Source organism: Platalea leucorodia (genome assembly GCF_965183815.1).
Source record: "Platalea leucorodia genome assembly, chromosome: 16".
Lineage (NCBI taxonomy): Eukaryota > Metazoa > Chordata > Aves > Pelecaniformes > Threskiornithidae > Platalea > Platalea leucorodia.
In genome coordinates this window covers 10,184,352-10,196,832 of record NC_138838.1, presented here as the reverse complement: position 1 = coordinate 10,196,832, position 12,481 = coordinate 10,184,352, and the positions used below count along the sequence as shown (strand labels likewise).

At 46.8% G+C, this 12,481-nt stretch overlaps 1 protein-coding gene across 1 annotated transcript in view; it reads right to left on the bottom strand.

Annotated features, from left to right (window-relative positions):
* AATF (apoptosis antagonizing transcription factor) overlaps positions 1-11,078 on the bottom strand; it is a 57,715-nt gene extending 46,637 nt beyond the window's left edge. The window contains exons 1-4 of the mRNA XM_082328592.1: positions 10,982-11,078; positions 8,316-8,504; positions 7,243-7,653; positions 6,445-6,582 (exon numbers count right to left, since the gene is read on the bottom strand). Of these exons, the coding sequence (XP_082184718.1) occupies positions 6,445-6,582; positions 7,243-7,653; positions 8,316-8,504; positions 10,982-11,066 (823 nt within the window). The 5' untranslated portion in view covers positions 11,067-11,078. The remainder of the gene's footprint in view (positions 1-6,444; positions 6,583-7,242; positions 7,654-8,315; positions 8,505-10,981) is intronic.
* Between the last annotated feature and the right edge of the window lie 1,403 nt (positions 11,079-12,481).

The following is a 12,481-nucleotide window of genomic DNA, read 5'->3' as shown; positions in this document are numbered from 1 at the left end:
AGTGTTTGGACTGGACTGTACATTTTAGGAACAAAAAGTCAACATCTCCTTCATTTCCCAGCAGGCGCCGAGCACCCGGCCCTGTGCAGTCCCAGGCAAGTCCTGCAAAGTTTTAGAAGTGCTCCTTTTAGCTCTACTTTCCAATAAAACATAATTAAATAGCAACCATTGGCTAGCTACACCTGAGACATATAACACCTTAAGGGAATAACTAATCGATGTGAAACATAAGTTATCCAGCAACTGACTCTGAGCTGAAGAAACCGGCTACAGTAAGATTATGAATAGTGAGCTGCTTCCTGCAAACTTTACACGTAGTTCACACTCATTTCCCTCGTTTCATCTTTCCACGTCTTTCTTTTGAATAAAGTTTCTTCACAGCACCCCATTTAAAACACATATCAAAGGACTTAATATTCTGCAGTCCCAACTCAGTATGGAGAAGGCAAGGCAGGACGGGGAACCACTGTTCAGGCAGCAACGACCATTTCCCATTTCAAGGTGTAATTGCATCCCTAGAGTGGCCACAAAGAAACACGCCATCCGTAATGCCGCGCGGGCTGCAAGGAGGACTAGAGGACTACTTGTAGGGTACAAAAAAGGACTGGTCTCCATCATTACATGTAACTTATTCCCAAGAGGCAAAACGCACTATTCTACTATCCTCGGGCCCCAGTGCAGCGTGCTCTTAGGGTGAAGAAGGTCACGCGTTGCAGTGTTGCTTATCAGCCAGCTGTGCTAACTGCAACGCTCTTCAACGCCCTGTCCCCAATATAAGCTCATCTCTTTCTGCGAATGAGCCCAATGCAACAATTCTTCTGGAGGGATTTCAAAGGGGATACTGTAGAAATGCTAAATGATGGGGGAAACAAGGTTTCTTCTGGATAATACCTCCTCCTTGAATACAAGGAATATGGGAATTGCGTCCTGTGCACAGATGCAATGCCACTAGCTCGTGGCCACAGAGAATGTCCATGGTTGAATCATCTAGAGTAACATCACAGTGATCAGGAAAATAAGATACAGTTGACTATTATAGAGAATACAAATTAAAGCTCAAACATCACTGTGAGTTGAGAAAAGATGCACAAATTTCAGCAGAATTTAAAAAGCTGTACATAATTTTATATCTATTAGCAGCAGACAAGGCACTGTGCTGAAAAGTCCAGGCCGCTGCTAGGCAGAGCTCACTGCGGCTGCTCCATTAATATATTAATAACCCAGGCAGGTTGGGGGATAATGGCCTTGCAAGCACACGGAGCATTTAATTTAATTTTTTATCTGATTCACTTTATTCAGGTTTATTTTCTTATTGATCACAAACCTTTGTATAACTTCTCCACAGCTCTCCAAAGTATAAATAACAGTTAATATTTGTTGTCCCCACTTTTGTTCCTTCAGTGAGCAAATCCATTCTTACAGACCCTGCATGTCTACCTTTTACCAAAACCAGTATTCTCTCCATTTCTCCGAAACAACTTATCTTGAGCTTATGCTGAAGGGATATGGCATGACTGGCATTCCAGTATTTTCTCTTCATCCACTGACAGATGGAATCAAAGAAAAAAACCCACAAAAATTCAGCCGGTAGTTTGCATTTCAGGGACCTATTGAACTCTTGGACAGTGAAAGCATATACATATGAAAACAAATACAACTACTCTGTTTAAAGTCGTGCAATTTCCATCAGCATCTTGCCTTCTGCAAGAGCCTCACCTGGGTTTCTCTCCGTTTTTAACTCCTCATCTCACCAACTAAAAACTGAAAACAACACATTATACTATTTAAAAGCTAGAATTCCCAGCTCTTTTTGTGAAGCATAAAGCATCACTGCCTAACTAGTAGTCACTGAAACGTTCCCAGCTTAGTATTTTTAACAAAAATTGTAAAGAGAAAGTAATTAAAATAGCAAGAACAGAGCTACCGGACCGTATTGGGAAGCCCAGCTACCCAGGGCACATACAACAGCAGCTTCTAGCCTCTGGTGATCGAGAGATATAATTTCTTAAAGCTCTTGTTGCCCCCCTGTCCCCCAATTAGCTGTGTTTTTTTTGTCACTGAATCAAGATTTAACATAACAAGCCCCAAACGTAGGAACTGTTTAATTCCTGACACTGGATGTGGCTTCACTAATGTTGCTTCCACCTCTTCTTTGGCTCTTTCTTGCCCTTGAGGTAATTTTTCCTGACATTTTCATGAGATCTACTTTTAACCTTCCTCCCCCTTGAAAACATACATAGAACTATGAATGGCAGGCATGCAATCTGTGCAGAGACACAGCACAGAAACTTGCACCTTGCACTCTTTTTCTATGTAAATAATGCAAGGATCCTGCGGGAACATGCCAGGGATTGGAATTTTTAATTAATGGGTCTCTTTAATGTGCAAATCAGGAGCAGATTGCAAATTCTGACTTGCATTGATTATGAAAAACATTAATTGAACGTGCAAGACCCCAAACAGAGGCAACATCTCAAGCCCTAGACTAGACTGGAAGATATGGTGCAAGAGAATACAAATGTATCTTGGAGAAACAGACCACTCCAGGCAACAGCACCTCAGAAACGTAAGCTGTGGGAGTTCACGTGTGCCGTGCATTAAACATTAAACATTTGCACCGCATTCAGAGCGCAGCCACTGTGATTTCAGTATTAAAAACCACTCAGACCTTCTCCATGGATGCAAAACAGGAATAAACATGAGCTCCATGACCACAGTTTGGTCTCCAATTTGTATGTAAAAAGGGTGACAGAAAAAAATCTGGAATATAATTAAAGATTAAAAAAAAAAAAAAAGGGGGGGAAAGAAAAAGTAAGGCAGTGCAAACAAAGCAATGCTGTCTCTTTAAACAGAAATTCATCCTATATAAATTATGGCCATAAACTTTTCCTGCAGTGCAGCCTAATTAATTCTTGTTCTATACACAAAGGGAAATGCTGGGTGACAAATGGGTGTGAAGCCTGAAAGCTGCCAGGTCTGCAAAACATTTTCTACTTCAATTTATAAGCAATTTTGCAGTAAATCATCCACCAGAACCTGAGATCTCAGGAATCCAAGACTGTCCAAGGCACGTTGTATCATTTAAAAAAAAATATTTCATAAAAGATTACAAAAATAATAAATTAAACACTTGAAGTTTTGCAACCTCCAATCTCAAAATCTGGAAAACAAGCATAACCTTACCATTTTTGCTCAGATTTGGCTTTAAAACGCCAAATGTATAGAACAATTATACTCAAACCCTTAGGGAATTTCACCACCACCACGAGCTGCACAGAGGGTTGTCACAAGTGGGAGATACCAGAGAGGCAAATATACGAAGGACTATTTTCAATTTCAAAAAAATGATCCTTCCTGTGAGCACAGAGCAGAAATTTCATGAGCAATGGAAGGACGTGGGATAAATGACTGAAAGCATTCTGGGGCAGCTTTCAAAGAGATGCAAGGGACTTCTCCAGGACCTCAGAGAGAGCTGGGTGCCAAGACGTGTCTGTGCCCTCCTGCCTTCAGCAGGCTGCAGCGTACACCGAGAGTCTGGATTTTTTGGCACCAACTGCTTTGTGTAACTTGAACACCAAATCATTTCCTCCTACTCAATGAAGATGATGAAAGCATGCCAAATTTATTCTGTGGATTTGGAAAGAAGTGCTGAGGCTTCCCTGAGAGGAGAGTATCATCCAGTCCAAAACGGTGTCAATGTCATGATTATCCCAAATCCTGTCCAAAACTGGAGCGCATCCCATGCAATGGAACCACCTCAACATTCAGGATTTACAAAGTCCCGTCTTCCACTCATCTTTAAACTTACTCATGCACAGTTCTAATTTTTCCTGTCTGGGGAATGGGATCCTACCCACATGCTGGTAATACAACGGGGATGAGAACTCAGGAGTCCAGAAATGTTTACCCAGGCCACTACATGACCATTCAGAATCGAGTAAAAAAGTTTATTTTTATAGAAGCCACTAAACCACTTGAGCAGCTAAAAATTAGGACTTTTACTGGAAGCTGATTTATAATAAGTGAGATTTCCCCCCCCCCCATAATTCAAGGTGCATCAATTCAAGAATTTTAAGAATTTAATAAGACTATTATCACGTATATTTTCAGAAAGGACTTCATTTCACCTCCTGAACGGACAGGTCACAGCCTTGTTATCCAGGCAGAAGCTCCGTGAATGAAGATGTAACACAGCTCAGACTGCCCACAGGGTAAAACTCTAGCTGTTGATTAGACATGAATCCCCCTCCCAGGGCCCAACACAGCAAAGAGAGAGAGAAATGGGTCTTTGCCACGTAACACCAACTACATCCCTAGTCTTTTATAAGATCTTCATGTATAAGCTTACTCCTAATTTCATGCTTGGCACTTTCTAACTTCTGGAAAAAGCATCTTTGCAGGGCAGTGAAAGATAGCTGCATCGGACAATGGTGTAACTCTTCAGAAATGACTATTGTAATGTACTTTAGTGTACAATTACAGACTGTATTTTAAAAAAATAGAAATAAAAAGAAATATAAATTTGGTCCCTTAGAGAACAACGGCAAACACTAAAGTGTAGTAGTAGCAGAATGTTCCTAAATTCATTACTTCCCATCTGTCAGTCTGAGCGCTTCCTCTGCTAACTTTGCCCAAGTCGCTCCAGCTTTATTTTCTTGCTGTCTTCACAGATGAAACACAGAACACGAACCCAGGCTATCAGGAACATCAGATACTGCAACTTTCCTGCCCAGATCATGAGAAGAGGGCGGGGAGGGAATCACTGAGCAGTTATTAACAGTGGATTTTCCTTTAGCGTTCTGGACAACTGAAAGATTAGCCTCTCTGCCATACTGTGTACAGTATTATACTCCATGTTCTTGGATGTATTTTGCTTATGGGAAATATCAAAATGTCAACCATTGTTTCTGTTAAAGGTCTTTAATGATATTGCATTTTAGACCTGTAATGAAACATGGTGCTCGGTGCAGTTTGTAATGCATCTCATTAAATACATTAATAACATGTATTTCACTGAAAGGTCAGCTTAGTATTGTTGGGAGTTCGCCTTTTTTCCCTTAATCACTTCATTTAAAGCAGCAGAGCTAATTTTAAAATATAAAATATCTCACCTGCTGTAACTCCAGATAAGCTGATTAGCTACCACGTTCAGACCAGGTATAAGCCGTAAGACGACAGTCAAAACTTGGTGTAGGGGCAAAATTCAGGGTCAGGTTTGATGATGGTGAAAGTTCCTAATCCAGTTTTAAGATGCCTTGGGCCAGCCCAGGCCAAAATTCCTCAGTGCACAGGTATCGCTACAGCATGTACAAACTGGCACGTGGTGTGGCTGAATGGATGTACAACCACAGCAAACCAGACAGCTCACCTACAGAGCTGAAACCTTCCGGAAAGTGAGCAGCAGCTCAAGGTTGGGAAAGAAGAAATAGCAGTGAAAGGGATAACCAACCTGGCAAGCTTTAAAATGCTGCTGGGCTTATTTTTGTTATTCAAAATCACTGGAAGAATATCCTATGAAGTTCATTAATTTCTGACTAGTGGGATTAGAAAAAAGAACAATCTGTGTATAAACATTGTCAGCTGCATGTTTTTGACAGAAAACAACAAACATGTCAGGGAGAAATGGACACCAACCCATACCTGCAGTAGTTTGTATTTATTCCTAAGGATAACATACCAGACATTTATCTCCCTGTGCATTTACCTTAAGGACAGTAAAAAAGGTGTCCCAATTCTAAAAATTAAATAGATCCGCAGCACACTGAAGTTGAGTACTTTGCACTTATCAGCTGGAGCGTGCACGTTATATTTGCCAGATTGGAGAATCTACTACAAATCTCATCAGATCAATATCATTAATAGTGATCCTAAGAAATAAACGGATGAAGCAGCTCCAAGCTGAAAAGGCATTTGCTGTTGATTTAACAGCACAGGACCTCTCCTTTGGGCTGCTTTACTCCTGGTTAGGGCAAATCTTTGCATTCACAGACCCAGCACAAAACTGGTACCACAAGGTGTCTCTGGACAAAGAAGCCTCCCAACTCTGCACCAAACAGCAATAACCAAACCAATTATTCCTAAGATCCAGCACAAAACTTAAATTTGATAAGCAAACTTCAATGCCCACATGAACTAGAAATAGCAGCAGGACCCGAGCTGAGGCCTTCCAACACCACGTAAGTGACGCCAGGCCACCAGCGGAGATCAGCTAGGCATACAGACGGGGGTGATAGGAGACGTTTTCTCTGCCTGGGGTAGGAAACACTTTTTGGTTTCTGTTTGCACGGTACCTAATTAACGATTAAGGCAACACAAACCAACAGCTAATGCTACAGACACATGCAACTTGAAGCCCTCACTTTCCCATCAACACTTCCCCTCATAGGCAAAACATATTGGCTACAGCAGAGCCTACCCAAAGCAGAAAGACTGAAGAATTCTTACAGTTCTCGACCGCATCGTCAAATTCTTGTCCACCTTCCTTTCTGAAGACCGGGTAAGTATCTGGCTGCGGAAGCCGGTTGACTGTTACGAGCGCCTTCTGCATCTTGATTCTCCCTTCCAGTAGTGCATCCCACAGTGCTTCATAACAAAGAGAAAATAAAACAATTTTAGCAAGCCAAAGCACTTGCTCCTCATGAAGGAGCTGTTGATTTAACAGCACAGGACCTCTCCTTTGTGCTACATTACTCCCAGTTAGGGAAAATATTTGCATTCACTGACTCAGCACAAAATTGGTACCACAAGGTGTCTCTGGACAAAACCACAACCCGTCCTGTGATCCTCACTGCAATTCTGTGACCCACAAAAAAAACATCGCTTTGCTTTCCTGTTTAAAAGGACGTTCTGCAAATGGAGGTTTGACAGTTTAACAGGACAGAGAGGAAGAAATTGCGTTCGGTATTACATTTGGAAAAGAAACAGAAGCGGTAGCAGCATCACTGCACAGCACTACCACTGTAGGAACTCCCCATCCCCACCAATACTACACTTACATTCAGTAGTGGTTCAATTAAGCCAGCAGATAAATACACTTCATAACAAGAGATTTTGTACCAGAAGTGACACCAGTTTGCATAGCAGATTTGGCAGAACATTTGCAAATCACTAGTGCTGCTGTAACGTGCACATGCAGTACGCTAACAGCATGTTAACATGCTGAAGTGGTTCCTAACATGGTCAGTTTCCATAGCGTCAGCAAGGTGAAAGTCTTGTCAAAATACAAAGCAAAGATGCACCAACCTAGCTGGTTCTTCACAGCTTTTCCTTTTTCTACTTCTTCAGCCTCTTGTCCTTTCGAGAATGTCATCACCCCCCCGTCACCTTCGCTGTCTTTGGGTTCCTCTACATTGTCATGGTTTTCACTCCCGTATTCCTCCTCATCGCTTCCTTCTTCCATGCTGACATCGTCTTCATCTTCTCCTTCGCTGCTTCCTACGTCATCCATCCCCTCTGTAAATTTCTCGAAGTCTGTAATATTTTGGAAACTGAACTTTGGTGCCTTGGCAGACGGATCTGTCTCTTCATCGTCTTCCAGGTCATCCTCCTGGTCACTGCCAGCACTGCTGGGCTTCTCCTTTGTTTTACTGCCTAAACTGCCATCCTCTTCTGCATCTTCACTGCCACTGTACCATTCATCTAATGCTTCTTCAGCTGATAATTAAAAGAGAAAAAAGTTATTTACTTATGAGCAAAATGTGCCACTTTGCAGTATGCATCATCAATAGCTACAGGTTTGGGCTATTTGAGCTCCAAACTCCATTTTATCTGTGTAGGATGTGACCCTCTGTTTTGGCTAAACAATGGAAACACAAGGCCATATCCACAAGAAGATCTCAGCTCACATTTTCTGCAGCTATGACTGGTAGGTCCGTGGCTTAGCTTTCCCATGAAACAATGACATGATAAGCAAACAAGGTGGTCAGAATTTGCTATATGCATTTTTTAAAGGAGAATCTGTATATACTTCCAGTTCCCAAGATATATTGGCTTAAAAATGGGAGCTGTTGCTTTTCCTCCACACAATGTTCAGTCAGTGCACTGAGCCTCACCTCGCACAGTCACACTCTTTCCTCTAGCTGTAGAAGTGACCTCCTCTTTGGGATTTCCCCTTCCCTCAGGCCAAAAACTATGGCCTGAATTTCAGGAAGGCACTTCAAGAAGATGACCAACTTAACCGTACCTGTTTAACGCCCTGGAACAGGGACCTAAAGTTTGTCATCTCCATTCAGATGGCACTGGCTCAGTTAACATGCTAAAACGTCAAATTTTGAGTAATCCTCTAGTGAAAAGGGGAAAAAAAGGAGATTTCTTACCAGATCCTTCTTCAGACAGAGCATCTCCCCAGAGCTCTTCCTGCAAGGCTTTGCGAGACGTAGCTTTTCCACTGTACCTTTTATCAGCTTCCAAAAGAGCGGCTGAAGCTTTTTTCCGTATATTACCAACAGGGAAAATGTCATCTGCAGTTTCATCCTCAAATTTGTCAATCACTTTAGCAACTGTAGCTGTGGGAAAAAAGAGGGTAGAGATGTCTAAACTGAACTGAATTTCAGACTACAGGAAGGAGCCATCCTCCCACACGGAAAACTCCTCACGGTCTACAAACAAAAATATACTGCAAAGGTGATCTTGATGGCAAGACAGCCTCATGTGAAGAGCCTGGCTTTTAGGCCTCGAGATGGAGTAAGGCTCTTCCCTGCCTGGTGAAGGAAAGCCGCTACGCTAATTTTCTGCAAAGGGGGAAAAGGTTGCTGGGGAATCAAAGGCAGAGAAAAAGCCTCAAAGCTGGGTTTTGTGTAGATCAGCACCAGTCCTGCCTAGAAACCACTGAGTAAAGTAATACTTAAGATCTAGCAGAAGAGGTAAGACAGCTCCAAGGGTATTTTTCAGAAAACATCCTGTGACTTCTCTGCAGCCAGAGGTGTTCTCCCACCCACGAGGTTAACCTCTGCAGGAGGAAGGGAGATGTTACACAAACTGACCAGTTCCAGCCCCCGCCGCCCGCAGTACTCCGGACTTCTCCAGATACAGGTTTGGTACCACAGGGCTCACCCACCATACAGAGATGAATGTTTATTAAAAATGCCAAAAATCCCGTTGAATTCTTTTTTCTTCTTGAATAAACACTGTCTACATTCACACCTTCTTCCCTGCCCCTTCTTTATTTTAGAGAAACCGCACAAAGCGCTAGACAAACTAAACATACCCAAGCCCTTCCACAGATTCATGAGGGTCTCATGAGACGTGTAGTCCTCTGGGTGGAGGACTCAGCACAGCTGGGATGCCTTCACTCACTGCACGCTTACAGATTAAATGAGGAAAACTGCAATTCAGATGCACTTTGGCCTCTTGCTATATGTGTAAGCCACATAAATATGTAAACATTTTAGACAGGCTAAACGGAGAAAATAATTTCACTGTGGTTATTACCCTCTTTCACACCCATCTTCTCCAGGACACAGGAATGGAGCACTCCAGCAAGGAGAACACACCATACCATACTCCCTCCTTATTTTCATTCATGTGCGAGATACACTGTATGCAAAATTACAGGGTTAGCTTTGTTCAACCAATTGAGTGATCCAACTGGCTGAACATCGCTAAGTGCTCTTTTAATGTGTGTTTGGAACTGTTAATGCCTCACATACAGTGTTTACTTGAGGCGGGGGGGGGGGGGGGGAAGCAAAAAAACCTCCTGCTCATAATCACAGCAACAAAATCTGGTCTAAATATAGTCACTCCAGCTACGAGAGGATGGCAAGATGCTCGGCACCAAGGAGTGGCTGGGCAAGAGGGGCAGGTGCAGAATGACCTGTGGCACTTGATGGATCTTCTGGCATTCTCAGTCTTGGCGCTGCTAAAGTATGAAGTCTGAAACTAAATTGTGATTACTAAAATGGGAAAACGCCTCTGCTGACTACATTAATTTCCTCAATGGTTACTAAGATGTTGCTTACAAGACACTATGGCTCTCACATACCAGCGGGTATAGAAGAACCAGGCTAGCTGGTACGTTTACCATGACTGGTGCCTAGTACCTCCTAAAGCCAACTGCTATCAGTGTGTGACGGCCACCTCGCTATTTCAACAGGCCCCGCGGCTTGGTTGGTCTACTGCTGCTCTGGAGAGGGTAAGTCAAGGAAACGGCAGGCACCAGCCTGGAAACTTAGAAGATGACACCGCCACCTACATGTCACAGGGAAAGGGATGAATGTCTCTAAAATCACAGCTAAGGCAAGAAGAGCTCGATTAAACAGGTAAGTTGGTTATTGGCCACTGGTAAGGATCAAACGAGACATGTGCGGCCTGCTCGGTGTGCTGGAGAGGGCTGCCGGCAGCCACCGCCTCCGCCGAGCCTCCTCCCCGGTCCAGCAGCCCCCCCGGCTGCGCTCCGCTGGCAGAGGAAGCGGCCCTGCCCCGACGCTGCGCTTTCCCGTCTCTGTTCCCGGAGCTTTCCAGCCGGATCCGCTCCCCAGCCTGGCTCCGCGCAGCCCGGCCCGCGGCGGGGCCTGCAGCGGCGCGGCGCGGCCTGGGCAGCCCTGAGGTAACTCGGCGCTGAGGCAGCTCCAGCCCCGGCCGCTGAGGTAACCCTGATGGCGGAGGTAACCGCGATCCCCGACACAACCCCGACCCCGGCGGCAGCCCCGGCCCCTGAGGCGGTCCCTGAGGGAGCCCCGGTCCCGGCGGGAGCCCCGTCCGGGCGCGGTGCGGCGGGTGGCGGCGGGCCGAGCCCCACGCAGTGTCCCCGGGGCTGAGGGCAGAGCGGGAAGAGCCGACCTCCGCCCGCGGCCGGGGGAGACCGCGGCGCCCAGCGGGGCTGGGGAGGCCCCGTCCCCGCGCCCGGGCCTGGGCCTGGGCCCGGGCCGAGCCCCCCCGCCCCGCGGCGGCGGCACCACGTGCGGCCGGTCCGGCAGCGCCCGGCCCGCCCCGGCCCGCCTCCGCCGGCCGCGGGTATGAAACCCTCCTCCCGGCCCTCCCTCACCTTCCTCCGCGTCGTCCTCGGGGTCGCGTAAGCTGGGCCGGGGGTTGAGCAGCTCCTCCAGCTGCCGCGCCAAGGGCGCCGCCATCTTCTCCGAGGAGGGGGGGGGGAAGAGAAGGAAGGAGGGCGGGGCGGGGCCTGGGGCGGGGCCTGGGGCGGAGCCCGGGGCGGAGCCCGGAGGGGGCGGGGTCTGACGGGGGCGTGGCCTGCGGGCCGGGCCACCGCGGAGCAGTGGGACCCGCCGGGTCCTGCCGGGTCCTAGCGCCCGCCGGCTGGGAGCGCGGGTGCGCAGCCGGGAGCGACCGCGATAAATAGGAATACCCGCACAGATACACCCCAGCCGTGCCGGGGCAGGGCCGGCTGTCCCAGTCCCTCCATCCTTAAGGGGGGAATAATAATTGTATCCATCGGGGTCGTGGGAATTGGCGTTTGCCCAGTGCTCTGCAGCTGAGCAGCGCTGGGATAACAGCAGAATAAAAGCAAAGTCCTGTTCTATAATGCAAAATATTACAACTATTTCTTTAAGTCAACATCGCACGTTTTTAACACCACTGGCTGCACAGAACTGAATTAATTCTTTTCTCGTCCCGTATGTTAAACATTTTGCGGTCTCTGTTGAAGCCGGGGTCCCTCACGGGGAAGGCCAGTGCTTTGGTTAACCCCAGCCCTTGGCCGCGCGTGGAGCCTCACGCCAGGGTGACACCAACCTCAGTGCACCCGTACCAGCACCGAAGCGCCTGAGGTGCTTGTGCCAAACTCTGGCCTAGAAGCAGCAGCAAAGCAATGCAGAAGTGACCTGCTGAGAAGGTTAACAAGAACCGGCTCCTTTGGGTTTCCCACCAACAGCCTCTCCTGGCGGCTTGGCAGGGTGAGGTGGCCTCAAAACACCAGGTTAGACCTGGAGTTGGGGAACAGCAACAGAGGTTGGGGCGTATTTTGTTATGAGGGAGAAGGGACCCAAATCAGCATCTCAACCCTGAGTGCAGGCGTAGGTCTGAACTTCATACCCCACAGGGACCAGCCTCAGGGGTCAGCCTGGCCTCCAGGATCTGGGCTTTCCACAACCCGCACTGAGATCTATGCCCGCAAGGGCGCCAGCAGCAAGCTGCAAACTTGAGCTGGGTACCGGCTCCAGCCCTAGCTCGGGGAGGAATTGCATAGGCTGCTTGCTCATCCCCTTCTCATCAACGCAAGACTCTTCCCCACTCCTCGTCTGTTTTTAAATGCTATAAAAATTAATCCAGACATGACTGCTAATTAGAATGCAGCAAGGTGCGGGCAGAGCAGCAGCAGCAGCGTTCAGTGCAGGCAGTTCTCCTACAGAGGGCAGAGGAATATCATTAATTCCCATCGCCTCCAGCAGCCTGCCCACAACTTCAGGTGGGGGCTTGGAGTCCTGAGAGGCACCGGGCAAGGAGACGACTGGAAAAACCCAAACACTTCACCCCCTCCTCAAATACCCGGTGCCTCTCCCGATAAAACCGTGTGATACTCTGTACCATG